The sequence below is a fragment of the Ovis canadensis genome, chromosome 5 (assembly GCF_042477335.2).
Source record: "Ovis canadensis isolate MfBH-ARS-UI-01 breed Bighorn chromosome 5, ARS-UI_OviCan_v2, whole genome shotgun sequence".
NCBI lineage: Eukaryota > Metazoa > Chordata > Mammalia > Artiodactyla > Bovidae > Ovis > Ovis canadensis.
This window is the reverse complement of record NC_091249.1, coordinates 29,826,940-29,844,486: the sequence shown is the minus strand read 5'-3', so window position 1 is coordinate 29,844,486 and position 17,547 is coordinate 29,826,940. Positions and strand designations below refer to the sequence as shown.

Genomic DNA, 17,547 nt, shown 5'->3' with positions numbered 1-17,547 from the left:
TTAACCACTGGACCACTGGGGAGGTCCCTGGTGGAAAGTCTCATAAGGAACAAAAACAGACTAAAAATTTGCACAGGAAAAAACCAAAACAAACAAACTAATCCTAATGAAAATAATTTTAGTAAAATGGAAACAGTTTAACTGTGGTTTCTCAAAAATTGATCAAAGAATTAAGTTAATTAATGGAGTTTGAGCTTTCCCAACTACAGATGCGCTTATTTAGAGTTGGGTCTTGTTTCTTGTAATCATGAATTCAAAATGCCTCAAATGTTTTATACATCTATTGGCGACCCATTATCCCAAGCTTCCCAGGGATGCTGTAAGAGAGTACCACAAACTGGCTGGCTTAAACCTAGTAAAAATTTATTTTCTCACGTTTCTGAAGGCTTGTGCTTATGCTCAGTCATGTCCAACTCTTTGTGACCCCATGGACTGTAGCCCACCAGGCTCCTTTGTCCATGGGATTCTCCAGGCACAAATACCGGAGTGGGTTGCCATTTCCTCCTCCAGGGGATCTTCCCAACCTAGGGATCAAAGCCGAGTCTTCTGCATTGCAGGAAGATTCTTTACCTTTGAGCCACTTGGGAAGCCCATTTCTGGAAGCTAGAAATTCAAAATCAAGGGCTATGAGCCCGGTGAAAGTGCCAGGGAAGAATCTTTCTTTGCTTCTCCCTAAATTCTGGTGGTTGTCAGCAATCCTCGCCATTCCTTGGTATACAGATATATCATACTTATATTGTTGGTGTATAGTCTCTGCCTCTGGCATCACATGGCCTTCTTCTCTGTGTATCTGGGTCCAAATTTCCCTCTTTTTTATTTTTTGACACACTATGGAGCATGTGGGATCATAGTCCCTGGCCAGGGATCAAACCCACATCCCTTGCATTGGAAGTGTGGATTCTTAACCACTGGACCACCAGGGAAGTCCCTCCTTAGAAGAACACCAGTTAGATTGGATTTTAGATTCACCCTACTCCAGTCTGCTGTTGCTGCTGCATGTTAACTTGATTACCTCTGCAAAGACCCTCTTTCCACATAAAATCACATTCACAAGTTCCCGCCAAGTGCACATAAGTTCGGGGAGAACGCTATTCAATGCACTACACCAGGTCAAGCTCAGATCTGGGGTGTATGTGTCATCCACCTTGAGCACACCCACCCCTGCCCTTAGCAGCATGAAAAGAGATGCCTTTAATACTGTGGAGAAAGAAAGATTTCCCAAGCTGAAACCAAACCCTCTCCCTTGGGCAGAAATAACAAGGTTGGAAGACACTTGTCCTGGTTGACTGGTCTGCCCCTAGTTCTGCATGGCTGGTCTCCCTTCACTCAGACTGCCATTCCCTCAGCAAACCACAGAATGCATGTATGTGCCCTCCAGACACCCTATACAGGCATTACTTGCACAAGATTTGCACACAAACTCCTGGATCCACAGAGTACTGGTCTGAGAAACAAAAGAATATGTAAATACCACTCCTTGGAAAAGACTCTGATGCTGGAAAAGATTGAGGGCAGGAGGAAGAGGGGACGACAGGGGATGAGATGCTTAGATAGGCATGAATTTGAGCACTTTCTGGGAGACAGTGGAGGACAGAGGAGCCTGGTGTGCTGCAGTCCATGGGGTCACAAAGCATCAGACAGGACTTAGCGACTGAACAACAAAATACCCCTCAATCGCCTGCAACCTGTCGGCCTGAGATGATGTTGTTTCTTCTCTCTGGTGAGAAAGAAGACCCACTTTTTATGATCAGTTATAAACACGGTTGACTTAATAATCACAGCCAAAAAGTTGAGAGTTATGTTTTATTTGGTGGGAATTTTTAGGACTTAAGCCTGGGGGACAGAATCTCAAGTGACCCTGAGAGAACTGCTCCAAGGAGTTAGGGGGAGGGGTCAGGTTACATAGAAGTGTGCAACAAAGGGCAGGTAGTCTGAACCTCAAAAGTTATTTGTGAATTAAAGAAAACCAGACACTGGTGAAGGAATTTAGCGCTTTTGTATGTATGGGAAGATGCCAGAGTCTGGGCTCACTGAAATCACTCCTCTCATACGCATCTCAGCTATCTGGGACCAATATCCAGTGCTTTCATATCCAGAGTCCCTCAGTGCTCACTGCAGGGAATGGCTACAACATGATGGCTCTCAGGTCACACAGGTATTCTTCTTCCTGAGTGCCCTTAGGGCTCAGGTATTCACATTTGGATGGCCAGAATCACTGATAACTGAAATCCTTGTTTACTGACATGGCAGGAAATACTGCACACTCACAGATCTACAAGCCCTCCAAGATATGTATTTTTAAAGTGAGCTTGGAACCAAGTACCGGCAGAATTCTTTTAGTCCTGCCAGGAAAGTCTGGGGTTTCTAGGAGACATTAGCCATCATTGTCATCAAAATGGCAGGTTTTCAGCAGTGATGTGGTATTTGTGTATTTGAGAAAACCCTCTGGCTGAAGTGCTAATTATTTTTTTCTAAATAAAGCCCAACTTAATTTTCAATTATTTTCCCGTCGTCACTGGTTGACCATGCTGTCCTTTTTGTCACTAAATTTCCATTTGAACTAGAGTGTTTTCCAGCCATCTGTCATGGTCCAAGGTGGTTCTATTCTTTGATCAACACTCCTTTTTTTTTTTTTAACTACTGTTGCTATTGTTGTTCAATGTCTTACTCTTTGCAACCCCATGGACTACAGCATGCCAGGCTCCCCTGTCCTCCACTATCTCCCAGAGTTTGCTCAAATTCATGTGCATTGAGGCAGTGATGCTATCTAACCATCTCATCCTCTGCCGCCACCTTCTCCTTTTGCCTTCAGTCTTTCCCAGCATCAGGGTCTTTTCCAATGACACTTTGCAGCAGGTGGCCAGAGTATTGGAGGCTGAGCTTCAGCATCAGTACTTCCAGTGAATATTCAGGGTTCATTTCCTTTAGGATTGACTGGCTTGATCTCTTTGCTGTCCAAGGGATCCTCAAGAATCTTCTCCAGCACCATAATTTGAAAGCATCAATTCTCCAGCACTAAGCCTTCTTTATGGTCCAATTCTCACATCCATACATGACTATGGGAAAAACCATAGCTGTGACTATATAGGCCTTTGTCAGCAAAGTGATGTCTCTGCTTTTTAATATGCTGTCTAGATTTGTCATAGCTTTCCTTCAAGGAGCAAGCATCTTTTAATTTTATTACTGTAGATTTGTAATATTTTATCCCATAGGTTCCTTCCCTGATATAGTCACTGGTTATTATTCCAGGTGACTTGCTCTAATAATTTAATCTCTATATCCCCTCTGGGTGGAGACTCTTAAAATTCAAATTTTCTCTGCTTTTCTATCAAAGCTTCCTTTCAGGGGCTGCTATGGATGGGTGTGCAGGTTGTATACTGTACTAGTGACCACGTGGTCACTAGTCACATCAACAGGCCTGTCTGTCCAATTTTCATATTTACAGTATTTTATTGGTTTTCCAAGGTGCACATTGGTTCACATTTCTAACATCTCTGAAACGGATATGGACCTCCCACGGATGGTAGGCCATAGCTTAATAAGGGTGAAAAGTCATGATGTTATAACATTTCTGGCAAGACCACATAGGTGGTATGTGGCAGAGCTGGGATTTAAACCCAGCAAGACAAATCTACAGTTGTAATTTAATGCAGAAGTTATGCTACATATTGGGAGGGATTCCTGGGTCTGGTCATTTGGAAGAAGACAAAATTTTTTGTCCATAATGTAAAAGCATGTGTGCAGGTGCCTGTCAGCAAAAGCACATGGGTGGGGTGGAAACTCAGAGGAAACTGGAAACTGTGCTCCTCTGGGAGATGCCAGGACCCACCAGCCCTCCTTCTTGTCCAGCTCTTCCTTCTAGAGGAGATGCGAGAGCGCAAGTTCGATGGCTTTGCCCGCACCATCCAGAAGGCCTGGCGGCGTCATGTGGCAGTCCGGAAGTATGAAGAGATGCGGGAGGAAGGTGAGAGGCTGCAGGTGGGAAGCTGGGGCTGAGGACCGATTGGCTTGAGGGAGCCAAACCATGACCTCTGTCCCCACCCTCGACCCTGTACCCCCACAGCTTCCAACATCCTGCTGAACAAGAAGGAGCGGAGACGCAACAGCATCAATAGGAACTTTGTTGGGGACTACCTGGGGCTGGAGGAGCGGCCGGAGCTGCGTCAGTTCCTAGGCAAGAGAGAGCGTGTGGACTTTGCTGACTCAGTCAACAAGTATGACCGACGCTTCAAGGTGAGGCACTAGCAGGCGGCCATGTCTGGGACCCTGCCCATGCCCCACCAGAGGTACTCCTGCACCTTGCCCAAACACATCTGCCCATGGATATAGGCTCAACTAATGTAGGTACGGCTGTCCATCAGATATATCCTTGTATATAGCCCAGACACACTTGTCCATCACATATATCCTCACCAAGTCAGACACATCTGTCCAGAACTGCAAGCTTACCTTGTTCAGAAGCTCTGACCACAGGACCACCTTCACTTATCCAAGACATACCTATCCATTAAGTATCCTCTCACGCAGTCTAGGCAGGCCTCTCAATTAAACACACCTTCACCTAGCACGGATATACCTATATACAGGTAAACTCTCATCAGGCCTGGACACCCATGCCCAGCAAACACACCTTCACCTATCCTGTACCTGTTCATTGCCCACACACTCCTTTCTAGCCAGCATAACCTTATTTAACCTCCTGTTTCTTATAAAAAGTAGCCACTCATATACTTTCATGTAGAGGGACCCTCCCCTGACCTGTCCTTCACCTGACCTGCCAGCACTACCCCTCTGCCTGGGCTAATGCCCTGAGGCCAGGCTGCCCATGCCCAGGGCTCCTGGCACCAGCCTCTCTGGTCTTGCATCCTCATAGCCCATCAAGAGGGACTTGATCCTGACACCCAAGTGCGTATATGTGATCGGGCGGGAGAAGGTGAAGAAGGGGCCTGAGAAAGGCCAGGTGCGTGAAGTCCTGAAGAAGAAGCTGGAGATCCAGGCGCTCCGGGGAGTTTGTCTCAGGTGAGGCCCTCTACTAGCACCCTTCATCATCAGCTGCCCTCCTGTCACCCCATCTGTCACCCTGAACATGTTACCTTCTGTACCTGCAACTTTCTCTTGGTCCTGTCACCTTCACTTGCCCTCGCATTCATGGTCATTTGCCAACAGCACCGGTCCCCTCCCCTGACTTCTCTATTACCACCTTTTCCAGTTCCTTGCCACCTCTCCCGTTTGCCCCCACCTGTGTCACCCCTCATTTGCCCCTCCCCTGTTGCATTGCAAATATCAGCCCTTCTGCCAGCCTCACCTGCTTTTCCTCCCGCCCCTCCCCCAGCACGCGGCAGGATGACTTCTTCATCCTCCAAGAAGACGCGGCCGACAGTTTCCTGGAAAGTATCTTCAAGACTGAGTTCGTCAGCCTCCTGTGCAAGCGCTTCGAGGAGGCGGTGCGGAGGCCCCTGGCTCTCACCTTCAGCGACACGTACGACCCCCACCTCCCGCACCACCCTCGGGCTTGGCTTGGCACAGCGCCCCCTCCCCCGCCTCCCACACTGACCGAAATGCGCCCCTGCCTTGCTCCCTCCCATCTCAGCCCGGGTCCGCAAGGATGGGATGAGAAGGTGACCCCTGCTTGGCGGGTGGGGACAACCACAGCTTCCTCCTCTCCTCACAGACTACAGTTCCGGGTGAAGAAGGAGGGCTGGGGCGGAGGTGGCACCCGAAGCGTCACTTTCTCGCGTGGTTCAGGCGACGTGGCGGTGCTCAAGGCTAGCGGCAAGGCCCTCACAGTCAGCGTGGGTGACGGACTGCCCAAAAGTTCCAGTGAGTCTGCGCAGAACCAGGAGATTGGCGCACAGGAGGCTGGCCCTGTATCGGGTGGGATCAGAGACAGGGACCAATCAAGACCGTGGGGCGGGGCCAGTGAGGGAGGTCAAGAGTGGGTAATAGAAGAGGCCACGAAGAAGGCAGGGCTAGAGAGGTGACCAATAAGTGAGCGAAATATGGAGGGGCGTGGCCATAGAGTAGACCCGTGTGTCAGTTGCTGAATGGGAAGATCTTTGGAGAGGGCGGGCCCAAAAGCCAATGAGGGGTGGGTCCTGGAGAGGCGGGGCCAATTACTGGAGCTTCCCTGATAGCTCAGCTGGTAAAGAATTCTGCAATGAGGGAGACCTGGGTTCGATCCCTGGGTTGGGAAGATCCCCTGGAGAAGGGAAAGGCTACCCACTCCAGTATTCTGGCCTGGAGAATTCCATGAACTGTATAGTCTGCTGCTGCTGCTGCTGCTAAGTCGCTTCAGTCGTGTCCGACTCTGTGCGACCCCAGAGACGGCAGCCCACCAGCCTCCCCCGTCCCTGGGATTCTCCAGGCAAGAATACTGGAGTGGGTTGCCATTTCCCTCTCCAATGCATGAAAGTGAAAAGTGAAAGTGAAGTCGCTCAGTCGTGTCCGACTCCTAGCGACCCCATGGACTGCAGCCTACCAGGCTCCTCCGCCCATGGGATTTGCCAGGCAAGAGTACTGGAATGGGGTGCCATTGCCTTCTCGGGCCCGCAAAGAGTCGGACACGACTGAGCGACTTTCACTCACTCAATCAGTATTCCAGTAACTAAGGGGCTCTGTCCTGATGAGAGAGCCAGTGAGTTAGGGGGCGGGGCCCGGAGTAAACCGGACTTGGGGGTGGGGCCAAGAATCACACTCAATCCCTATCTTTTCCCCTTTCCCTTTCAGAGCCTACACGGAAGGGGATGGCACAGGGAAAATCTAGAAGGCCAGGCCAGACTGCTACCCGGGCAGCTCCAGGGCCCCTAAGAGGTGAAGAGACACCTGCTACTAAATGTCTTCCTTGCTTCTTGTGGGCTCCAAGGCCTAAGACAGACCTCCTGTCAACGAGATCTTACAAACAGTGGACCACTCTCTTCTTTTTTGTCCAGAACTCTCTATAGCTCCCAATCTCCCATAGAATAAAGGCTAAGCTTAGTTTGGTATTCAAAAACCCTTCAGATTCTGACCCCCAGCTAACCACTGACCTCTTCTCTCCTCCCATCTTAAACTCCTGTCATGCAGACTGCATCTTACTTTGCCAATTTACCAAATTTTGTCTTCCCTCCAGGCGTTTGCTTGAGCTGTTTGCTCTGCCTGTCTCTCAAATTCCTATTCCATATGAACTCCTATTCACCCTCTAAGACCCACCCATAAGAGCCCTCCTACAGAAGTAGGTGGGGGAAAATCTTACCCCTGGCAGTCTCAATCTATGTATGCCTTTCTTACCGCAGGGTCTCTTCCTCCAGGCCAGTTCTTATCATACAGGGTTGACAGTAGCTACCTCTTCCCTCAGGGAACTTGGAGCTAAGTCCTCCTCTAATCCTACCATCACCCTGACAAATGCTCCCGTCCTTACTCTTGCTGCAGGCCTGGACCGCAATGGGGTGCCTCCCTCTGCCAGAAGGGGCCCCTTGCCCATGGAGATCACATCTGGAGGGGGATCCCAGAGGCCACCACGGGGCCCTCCGTCCTCAGCCTTGGGGGCCAGCAGACGCCCACGGGCACGGCCCCCCTCGGAGCACAACACAGAATTCCTCAATGTGCCTGACCAGGGCGTGGCTGGGTAGGTGGTGTGGGAGGGCAGCCCCAGGAATGGGATGGGGAGTGTCTGGAGCTGTGACAAGTGCCCTCATGTGCCCACAGCATGCAGAGGAAGCGCAGTGTGGGACAGCGACCTGTGCCTGGTGTAGGCCGACCTAAGCCCCAGCCACGGACGCATGGCCCCAGGTGCCGGGCACTGTACCAGTATGTCGGTCAAGACGTGGATGAGCTGAGCTTCAATGTGAACGAGGTCATCGAGATCCTTATGGAAGGTGTGTGTGCCAGGGCAGAAACAGAAGGACACCTCCAAGGTCTGGAGGTCACCTCCTAAGCAACCCTGGGAGCCTGGCCTCACTGCATCACACCCAATACCCCAGCCTCATTTTTCCCACCTGTTAAGCACTAGGGCCAATAACAGACCTACCTTGTGAGTTGGAAATGGGCCTTGTCTGGATGGCCCAGGCCACCTCCTACTTTGACCCTGGGTTGCACCTAGAGGAGCTTCAACAGCACCCTCTGCAGGTGGGTGGGGGAACATCTTAGGAGTTATTTCTGGGTCCCCCATGGGGATCATGGGGAGGGACCTATATAAGAAGGATGAGGGAATAGCACCAGTGGATGGTCTAGAAAATGAAAGTGTGAGCCAAGGACAAGGCAAATGCACATGCAGCTCCATCCCTTTCTGTCTTAGAGAAGACAGTCTCTGCCCACACAGAGCCAGCATGAAGGCTTTTTCTGGGGCAAGCTGGGCATGGGGTCATATCTTCTCCTCTCCCACAGATTCGTCAGGCTGGTGGAAAGGCCGGCTGCATGGCCAGGAGGGCCTCTTTCCTGGAAACTATGTGGAGAAGATCTGAGTGGGGCGGGCACCTGGGACCCTGCCCTCCCACCTGCCCACCTGGATCCTGCAACATGGGTCTCGTTTCCCTCGGCTGCATTGGCCAGAAGGTCCAGTTCTGTGACCTCCAGCCCAGCCTAACCCAGGCCCTGGGGTCACCACTGGAGCTCCTGTCCCCCCACCCTGGACCCTGGCCTCCCACAAGTCATACCTGTTCCCTCCTGTGTAAAACAGGGCTAACACGACCTACCTCACAGCTGCCTTGTGAGTAGGATATGAGCTGTGTCCCGGGGCAAAGAGCCAAGCACATTTGGGAGGACCTTGACAAGCTTGACTTCCCTCCTCTCATAAACGAGGCAATAAATGTTTGCCGAGTGAGAATATGAATTAATTTACTGAGCACCAACAAGGACTGCCTTTTCATAACCTTATGAGGTAGGATCAGCAAACAACCCCATTTTACAGATGGAAAAATGGAGGCCCAGGGAGGTTTAGTCACTCACCCAAGATACCAGAGCCAAGTCTTGAACTTGGATATACTCCCATCCCTCACAAAGCTTGAGCTTGTCTCACTTGTTGGCTTCCAGAAGCTACATGCCAGCTCTCCTGCAGAAAATGTTCTGGTGGGCCCTGTCAGCTTTTGAATCTACACATCTCCCCAATACCAAACCCAGCTGGGACCCTGAGGAAGGAGGCAGGTCCCACATGTCCCCCCATAATCCACTCAGAGTCATCCCTGGACCCTGCCCCCACCCCATGTCTCTTTCCTTAGCTCTCACTCACCTGGAGTATGGACCGGTTCTGACATTTGAGGGGTTTCTGCACTTATGGTGAAGGAGGGACAGCCTGGCTACCTGTCCACCCCTTCCAGCTGTCCTAAAACCAGTGCTGGAGTCTGAGCTTTTCAAACCTCCCCACACATGCAGGTGAATCCTTGGATCTGAGCCTAAGGATTTTGACTTTTTAAATGAATACCCGCTCTGTGCTCAGCCCCACAAAGGGCAGTCCATCTGGGAGAGATGGAACCAGATAAGTGAGGTCAGGACTGAGCCAGAGAAGGGACAGGGGCTAGAGCAGGGGACAGGGGTGCAGAGAGAGTGTAGGCGTTGCTGGAGAAGCCAAGAAGGATGAAAGGGTCAGCAGACCTTGATGGCAAATACTACACAGAGTGATCTACGCTGTGATGGAAGGAATCCAGATGGAAGACACCTACCCACCTGGAGGATGGGAGATAGGTATCGAAGAAAAACTGGCCAGAAGAGCCTTCTTCAGGATCCACACCTACCTGGAACACTGAGTGTGGCTGGAGAAAAAAAAAAAAAAATCCCAGTTGTGCAACTATGCCTCAACAGCCCTGTTATTAGTCAATCATTACACAAACATTTAACCTGTCTCTTGAATTGGGGGCTTCCCTGGTGGCTCAGACAGTAAAGAATCTGTTTGCAATGCAGGAGATCCAGGTTTGATCCCTGGGTCAGGAAGATCCCCTGTAGAAGGGAATGGCAACCCATTCCAGTATTATTGCCTAGAAAATCCCATGGACAGAGGAGGCTGATGGGCTATATAGTCCACGGCGTCGCAAAGAGTCAGACACGACTGAGTGACTTTTGCTTTCACACTTCACAAGCTCTTGCATGTTCCTGGTTCCCTCCATCTATGATTTTTGCCCCTCCACTGCCCGGCTACCACTGTGCATGTCTCTCAGCAACACTCAGATTGGGGGACAGACTGCGGGAGGACTGTGTGAGCCACACCACCATCAGCTGGGCATTTCCTGGTGTTGAAAGGGAATGAAGGCTTCTGTCTCCTTTCTCTGCCTTAGAACTCACCATGCAGGCTGCCCCTCTTCCCAATAAGGCGTATATCCCTGAGGCCCCACTGCAATAGCCATCACTTTTGCAGGAAGTAGGGCTATTTACTGGGGATGAAGAGAGTAGTTTTGACATCTAGCAGACAGCATCTCATATCTGCTGCTGCTGCTGCTGCTAAGTCGCTTCAGTCGTGTCCGACCCCATAGACGGCAGCCCACCAGGCTCCCCCGTCCCTGGGATTCTCCAGGCAAGAACACTGGAGTGGGTTGCCATTTCCTTCTCCAATCTCATATCTAGGTTATAGCATCTTCAGACTGCAAACTTCAGTCATCTTAGCCCCACCTATTCAGCAACATCCTGTTGACTCTGTTACAAAGTTTCTTAAATCGGCCCCTCCTCTCCCTTTCTTGGTTCTTTGTCCTTTCTGAGACCTCACTCCACCCTTCCCCAGATTGCACCAACCTCCCCTGCACACACCCCCACGCCCACACACCTCCACCCTTCCTAAAAAGGATTTTTAATGAGTTTTTAACCATATTAATGATAATCAAGAAAAAAAATTTTTTTTAATTCAGACAGCCCAAAAGTGTGAAAAATCTGTCTTCCCTCTCACTGCAAAATTCCTGTCCGTTCCCCCTCCACCCCAGTTTGTTGATGTCTCCTCCCAAAGATATTCTTGGCATATAAAAGCAGATAGGTACATATTAACGGAGTAGAAAATGGCAACCCCCTCTAGCATCCTTGCCTGCAAAATTCCATGGTCAGAGTCGTCTGGCGGGCTACAGTCCATGGGGTCGCAAAGAGCTGGACATGACTGAGCCACTAAGCACTCATGTGCACATCTTATGTACATAGACGGAAATACATTGTATATAAAGCCAATACTTGTGTGCTGCTGCTGCTAAGTCGCTTCAGTCGTGTCCGGCTCTGTGCGACCCCATAGACAGCAGCCCACCGGGCTCCCCCATCCCTGGGATTCTCCAGGAAAGAATACTGGAGTGGGTTGCCATTTCCTTCTCCAGTGCATGAAAGTGAAAAGTGAAAGGGAAGTCGCTCAGTCGTGTCCGACTCTTACCGACCCCATGGACTGCAGCCCACCAGGCTCCTCTGTCCATTGGATTTTCCAGGCAAGAGTACTGGGGTGGGGTGCCATTGTCTTCCCCGATACTTGCTAGAACTCTCAAATGCTTAAATAATGTATTCCAGAGATCTTAGGTCAAAGATCCACTTTACTGTCCCAACAATGATACATCCTCCAAAGGACACCCAGCAATCAGATGGTGTTCCTCCCCCTACTAAAAATTCATCAGCTAGAATAGAGACCACACACCTCTCTTTTACTAGGTCCCTGAATGACCTTTCTTGAACCATGTCTACGTTCTGATCTTCACTCCCTGCCTCCACCTGGCTCCAGCAGTAAGCTGATCACTTCATTGTTTCTTGTAAAAGATAAGCTTGTCCCTCCCCAACTCAGGCCACTTGAACCAGCTATTCATTCTTCCCACAGCGATGTGGCCTCCTGAACTTCCACTGAATAACTGCCTCCGGACAATCACGCAACAGCTCAGAATTCATCTCACAGAGAAACTTCCCTGGCCTGTGACCATCACATCCTTCTGGGCTTTTTTCCCCCCTTTATTGTGCTCAGCCACTCAGTCACCACTGACTCTTTGCAACCCCATGGACTGTAGCATGTTAGGCTCCCCTGTCCATGGGATTCTCCCCAGCAAGAATACTGGAGTGGGTTGCCATTTCCTCCTCCAGGGGATCTTCCTGGCCCAGGGATCGAACCAGCGTCTCTTACATCTCCAGCATTGACAGGTGGGTTCTTTACCACTAGCGCCACCTGGGAAGCCCTTTTTCCTTTATGGCACTTAATATAACCATAAGATCATTTCCCGCATTTGTTGATTCATTGTCTGTTTCCCCATTTTAAAACGCGAGTGCCCCCTGAGAGCAGGACTGTTGGCCTGTCCTGTTCATCTCTGGATCCCCAGACCCTAGCACAAACTAGGCACTCAAGGAACGTAAGTTGGATAGGTGACTCATTTCACGCCAGGGCTCTCCACCTATCCTGAAAACACACACCACTCCATCTTCAGGCTACACACGTTCCGGGTGTCCTGAGGACGGAAAGTGAACTTGTTTCCCGCCCTTGGCTATCTCAACAGATCCATCCCAATTTCCGGACTAAGTGCATTGAAAATGTTGACGTCCGCGGCAATTTCCCTCCAAAGAAGCAGCCCTCTCAACATGACCTTCTCAAAACTGAGAACTGCTGTTTATCCCCCTTCGAGATATGGTGACGGGACGAGAGCAAACGAAGATGCTCATTTTGCACAGGAGAACACAAAGGCCCGGGAAATTTTTAATCCTAGATCTCTGACACATATTATGGGCATTGCTGCTGCTAAGTCGCTTCAGTAGTGTCCGACTCTGTGCGTCCCCACAGACAGCAGCCTACCAGGCTCTGCCGTCCCTGGGATTCTCCAGGCAAGAACACTCGAGTGGGTTGCCATTTCCTTCTCCAATGCATGAAGGTGAAAAGTCAAAGTGAAGTCGCTCAGTCGTGTCCGACTCTTCCGGACCCCGTGGACTGAAGCCCACCAGGCTCCTCCGTCCATGGGATTTTCCAGGCAAGAGTACTGGAGTTGGGTGCCATTGCCCTCTCCCTCTTGGCATAGCAGTTCCAGAGAATCCTGGATCTCAGGCCCCGCCTCCTCGCTGAGCACTGTGCGCGGACCCCGCCCCCGTTCTCGCGAGAGCTAGGAGCCGAAAAATGGCGCCGACGTGAGCGCGAGCCTGCGGCCACCGAAGGAGTCGCCGCAGCCTTAGTTGGAGCCGCCGGAGCTGCAGGAACAAGAGGCTGAACCAGGCTGAGGATGGTGAGCGCGGCACCGGGGATGCGGACGCGGCGAACAAGCAGGGACTGGCGGGGAGCGGCCTTCTAAGCCTCCAGCCGACCCCGCCTCCACATCCGGGCAGTCGCCTGCCGCTGTCACTCAGGGAGCACCCTACCCCCTACTTCCGGTCCTGGCTTCGACTGGGCCACGCCTACAGAGCTCAGGCACCGCCCCCTGATCTTTATATGTTTGGGGTCCCAGCACCTCCGGTTCGCCTGCACAGCTCGAACCCCTCTGGTAGATATATCTCGGTCCTCAAACACCCACTTGGCCACTTCTGGCCCTCCAGAATCTTCTTAGCCGCGTCCTGTTCAGAGCCCCGCCTTTGCGACGCCCACTCCCTCAGGGCCACGCCCCTGCCCTGTAGTGGGGGGCCCCCCAGTTTTCCAAGTTAGGATCAGAGCATGCTTCTTATCATATAGGGGCTTCCTGGAAAGGTACCCCCTTCTACATTTGGCACACCTCCCAACTCTCTTCCGAAGGACGGGGACACTGGAGGCAGACGTTCAACCCTCTCACCCACTGCCTCTCCTTAGTATGGGAGCCAACTGGGTGACGTCTCTGGGGCATTCGCTGTTTTAGAAACACCGAATGGTTATGGCGAGGTGAAGGTGTTCCCCTAGCTGGCGCAGGCAGACCCTGGGCCCAGGGGGTTCTCCCCACCTCTTCCTTCCACCAGGATGAGGAACCCTCGGGGCCCAGCCCGGACATGCCGGCTACTGCAGAGCCCAGCTCCAGTGAGACCGACAAGGGGGTGTCCCCAGTTGTGGCTGCTATAGCCAAGTCCTCTTCCATGGAGGAGGAGCCGGGCCCTGACCGGGCACCCACACCCCCAGTGTGGGAACGTGGAGGGCCCACCGGAGGGACCCAGCAGGGTACCTCCCCAGCCCCAGACAGTGGCCATCCAGGACCTGGACACAGCCTTGGCCCAACCAGCACTGTCTCCAAGACCAGTGAGGACCTGCGACCTCCCAGACGACGCCCACCACCAGGTGACACGTGATGGGACCTTCTGGGGGATCACAGGCCTGGAACAACAGAAGTGCAGATTACTGAGTATCTCCAGACTGGGGGCCCACCTAGAAGGAATAACCACTTAATGAGCCCCATTGCGTGGCAGTCTGTGGCTCCAACGAGGAGCCAGGGAAACTCAGCCGCTACTTCCTGGTGGGGGAGGCAGAGGGTAAAGGCCCCAGTAAGAAACCATAGTTAGTAGTTGCAGGGTAGTTGCAGCCCCATAAATGCCCCTCTGAGGCAGAGCCCTGGACGGCGTGGATGAGGAAGGTATAGTGACCCTCCCCCTGCTTCTGTGCGTCCTTCAGGGAAGCAGATACCATGCTCCAGCCCAGGCTGCTGCCTCAGTTTCCCCAGCGTTCGAGACCTGGCACAGCATCTGCGTACCCACTGCCCACCCACACAGTCCCTGGAAGGTAGGGCCAGGGTAGATGGTGGGGAGGCAGGTTAGGGTGGGAGGCGGGCCGAGCCTCTGGGCCAGTCCTGGCCCACTCCACTCCTCTGTCATTCATCCCTGCGCCGCCAGGCAAGCTCTTCCGCTGTTCCGCCCTGAGCTGCACCGAGACCTTCCCCAACATGCAGGAACTGGTGGCCCACGGCAAGCTGCACTACAAACCCAACCGCTACTTCAAGTGAGACCTGGTCCACCGTGACCTCTGTTGGTCAGGCAGCTCCCCCTGACCACCGATTTTGACAGCTACTACCCGGGGTCCTGGCTTTTCTCCCTTCCTTTTCCGAGGGGGTTGAGTCAGGAAGAGGGCGTGATCTAGGGCCAGCTTTGCCCTTACCTGCCCAGAAGAGACTGGTCTCTAGAGCCAATCCCAGGGACCCCGAGGGCGGGGCTTGGGAGGGAGTATGTGTGTAGAGGGGAACAGAGATGGCATGACTCGGCCCAGTCCTCTGCCTCCCAAGAGGAAAACTGATCAGCTAAGTCAAAATTGAGACTTCCTTCCTCATCTTCCCAGGGTTCGGACCTGGAGAAGTCCGGAAGGGTCGCGACCACTGTGGGCGGCCGCTTAGGGCAAACTCCTCCCCCCGCAGATGGGGGAGTCAGGTTATTTGGCCCCAGGGTCCTTGACCACCCTGGAGCGGCGGCTCTCCAGGTTACCGCGGATAGGCCCCTCCCTGGGTCCCCTGGGAGACCCAGCCCAGCCCTGTGCTGCCCCCCAGGTGTGAGAACTGCCTGCTGCGCTTCCGCACGCACCGCTCTCTCTTCAAGCATCTGCATGTTTGCGCCGAGCATGCGCAAAGCCCAGCCCCGCCGCCGCCACCCCCGGCACTGGACAGGGAGTCGCCGGCATCCGAGCGCCCCCCGGAATCTGATCCTGCGCCGGCGCCTGGCCTGCCGTACCCGCTGCTCGAGCCGTTCACGACCCCTGCCCCTGCCCCCACTGGGCCCTTTCTGCCCTACCTGAACCCCGCGCCTTTTGGCCTAAGTCCCCCACGCCTGCGCCCCTTTCTGGCCGCCGCTCCTGGGCCCCCTGCCTCCAGCGCCGCCGTCTGGAAAAAGAGCCAAGGTGAGTGTGGGCTATCAGGGCCGCCTTCAGGGTGGGCTGGGCTCACTCTGACTTCTGACCTTGACCCGCCCGTTGACCGCAGGTGCAGGCGGCAGCCCGCGAAGACCCCAGGGCAGCTCCGACGCGCCTTCAGGTGCGTGCAGGTGACCACCAGGGAGGGTGGAGGGGATTTCTTTCCTGCGCCCGGTGGGACCTGGGGGATACCTACCCCCTTTCCAGGTGCCCAGAAATGTCTCCCCCGAAATACAGGATTTTGCCTTAAAAATTGCCGCCCCTGCTCCTTCATCTGCGCCGGCGTTTCCGTGTAAAACTTGCGCCCGGATCCGGAGCCCTTCCCCCCCACATGGGTTCAGAGGATGGGAGGAGGGGACGCGGATAAGTCAAGTTTAGTGCCCCCAGACACTTGGGGAAGCGATCGGGAAAAGCGGATAGGCCAGCCCAGCGCCCCCCGCCCCACGCACCCACTCCCGGGAGCTGCTGGGGAGGCTGGGAAGGGTCCGACCCGCCCTCGCCCAGGGCCCGGGCTGACCGGGTCCTGCCTGCCCGCAGGGCACGCGGCTCCCAGCCGCATCGTGTGGGAGCATACGCGCGGCCGCTACTCGTGCATGCAGTGCGCCTTCTCCACGGCCTCGCGGCCCGCCATGACCCTACACCTGGAGGACCACCGCCCCGGCGGCCCCGCGGCCCCGGCGCCCGGGCAGCCGCGCCCCGACGCGCCGGCGGGTAAGGCCGGGGGTAGCGCGCGGGTGGGTAGGGTGGGGCACCCTGAGGCGAGGAGCGGGGCTGAGGCTCAGGCCCCCCCTCCTCTGCCCCACCCAGACCCGGCCCCGCTGGCACCCAAGGTATCGCAGCTGCTGTCTGAGGGGGAGTGCCCGGTTTTCTCGCCGCTCTGAACGCCGCCGCGTAGGGAGCGGGCTGTGGGTAATGGTGTCGTTTTATGGAAAGCCTGAGGTGGCAGGGGTCGGGGACAATAAAAGGCAGATGAGCCAGCTGTAGATGAGATATGCCGTGTGTCTGGGTCCCTTGCTCCTCCACTGCAGTCCTGGGGCACCGCCACCTTGGGAGGAGGCAGGTCCCCCCCAACTGCCCACCTGTGTCCCGCCTCTCCTGTCACCTCACCCCTGGGACAGCTGTTGGTGACCTTCCCTTCTGTCCCACCACTTCCAGAAACCAGATGAGATGGCACTTGCCAGTTTTATTTGAAAAGTCCCAGGAGCACCCAGCTGGAACCCTGCAGATCCTGAGGCCTGTGCCAACCCTCAGGGAGGTGACAGAGCAGTCCTGGCAGAAGTAGGGTGGTGCCAGGTCACCTGGGGCTGGGCACTGTGTGGCAGGCTGGGGTGTAGGCCTCATAGCCATTCTCCCTGCCTGTCCTCTGGACTCTCACTGTGGGCTGCCCATCTCCCCTTTTCTCTCCAGCCCGGAGGATGAGGCTGGGTGTTGGCCAGTCCTGCAGAGCCTGGCTACCCCCCTCCTCCTCTTCCCCATATATGTTCTCTCCTTCCTTTTCTTCCTGGGAGTCAGGTGGGGGCCAGGGTTCAAAATCTGGTCCCACAGCTGCTGTCCCCAGAACCCTGAGGGTCGACCCTCCAGGGTATGGAAGCCCCATCCCTCTGGGCCTGGCTTTACCTCCTGCATCTTTCTGCCTTCCAGCCCTGTGGTCCCCTAGCCCAGACCTCATCTTGCCTGGTCCTGGGCACCAGAAGCAATCCTCCACCCCCCCACCCCCACTTCCATCCAGTCTGAAGACCCCTGGAAACAAGTCTCTTCCAGTCGTGCCCCTTCCCCTGCCTAGTACCCCTGTCGCTCCTCTCAGCTCTCTGGAAGATCCTGTCCTCCTAGTAGCCCACAAGGCCCCATCTTGCACATCTTCCACTCTTCCT

General features: G+C 53.9%; 2 protein-coding genes and 1 long non-coding RNA gene across 4 annotated transcripts in view; 2 read left to right on the top strand and 1 right to left on the bottom strand.

Annotated features, from left to right (window-relative positions):
* The window catches only part of MYO1F (myosin IF), a 37,310-nt gene extending 28,510 nt beyond the window's left edge, over window positions 1-8,800 (top strand). Inside the window, exons 20-28 of the mRNA XM_069591288.1 lie at window positions 3,850-3,964; window positions 4,064-4,233; window positions 4,874-5,019; window positions 5,333-5,479; window positions 5,672-5,820; window positions 6,727-6,810; window positions 7,408-7,603; window positions 7,684-7,853; window positions 8,362-8,800. Of these exons, the coding sequence (XP_069447389.1) occupies window positions 3,850-3,964; window positions 4,064-4,233; window positions 4,874-5,019; window positions 5,333-5,479; window positions 5,672-5,820; window positions 6,727-6,810; window positions 7,408-7,603; window positions 7,684-7,853; window positions 8,362-8,438 (1,254 nt within the window). The 3' untranslated portion in view covers window positions 8,439-8,800. The remainder of the gene's footprint in view (window positions 1-3,849; window positions 3,965-4,063; window positions 4,234-4,873; window positions 5,020-5,332; window positions 5,480-5,671; window positions 5,821-6,726; window positions 6,811-7,407; window positions 7,604-7,683; window positions 7,854-8,361) is intronic.
* On the bottom strand, window positions 1,790-12,945 carry LOC138440986 (uncharacterized). Its single transcript, XR_011257188.1, has 3 exons — window positions 12,695-12,945; window positions 9,637-9,722; window positions 1,790-5,865 (listed from the first exon to the last, which is right to left on the bottom strand). It is a non-coding gene; the product is annotated as an uncharacterized lncRNA (long non-coding RNA).
* Window positions 12,946-12,970: 25 nt separating this feature from the next.
* ZNF414 (zinc finger protein 414) lies at window positions 12,971-16,666 on the top strand. Of its 2 annotated transcripts, XM_069591291.1 has the most exons (8): window positions 12,971-13,115; window positions 13,813-14,125; window positions 14,456-14,563; window positions 14,674-14,779; window positions 15,318-15,664; window positions 15,747-15,797; window positions 16,214-16,387; window positions 16,484-16,666. In XM_069591291.1, the coding sequence occupies exons 1-8, from the start codon at window positions 13,113-13,115 to the stop codon at window positions 16,555-16,557; spliced, it is 1,176 nt and encodes a 391-aa protein (XP_069447392.1). In that variant the 5' UTR covers window positions 12,971-13,112; the 3' UTR covers window positions 16,558-16,666. The 2 variants fall into 2 exon arrangements, with proteins under 2 accessions (XP_069447392.1, XP_069447393.1); XM_069591292.1 differs by lacking the exon at window positions 12,971-13,115 and having other exon boundaries at window positions 13,589-14,125.
* The last annotated feature ends 881 nt before the right edge of the window (window positions 16,667-17,547 follow it).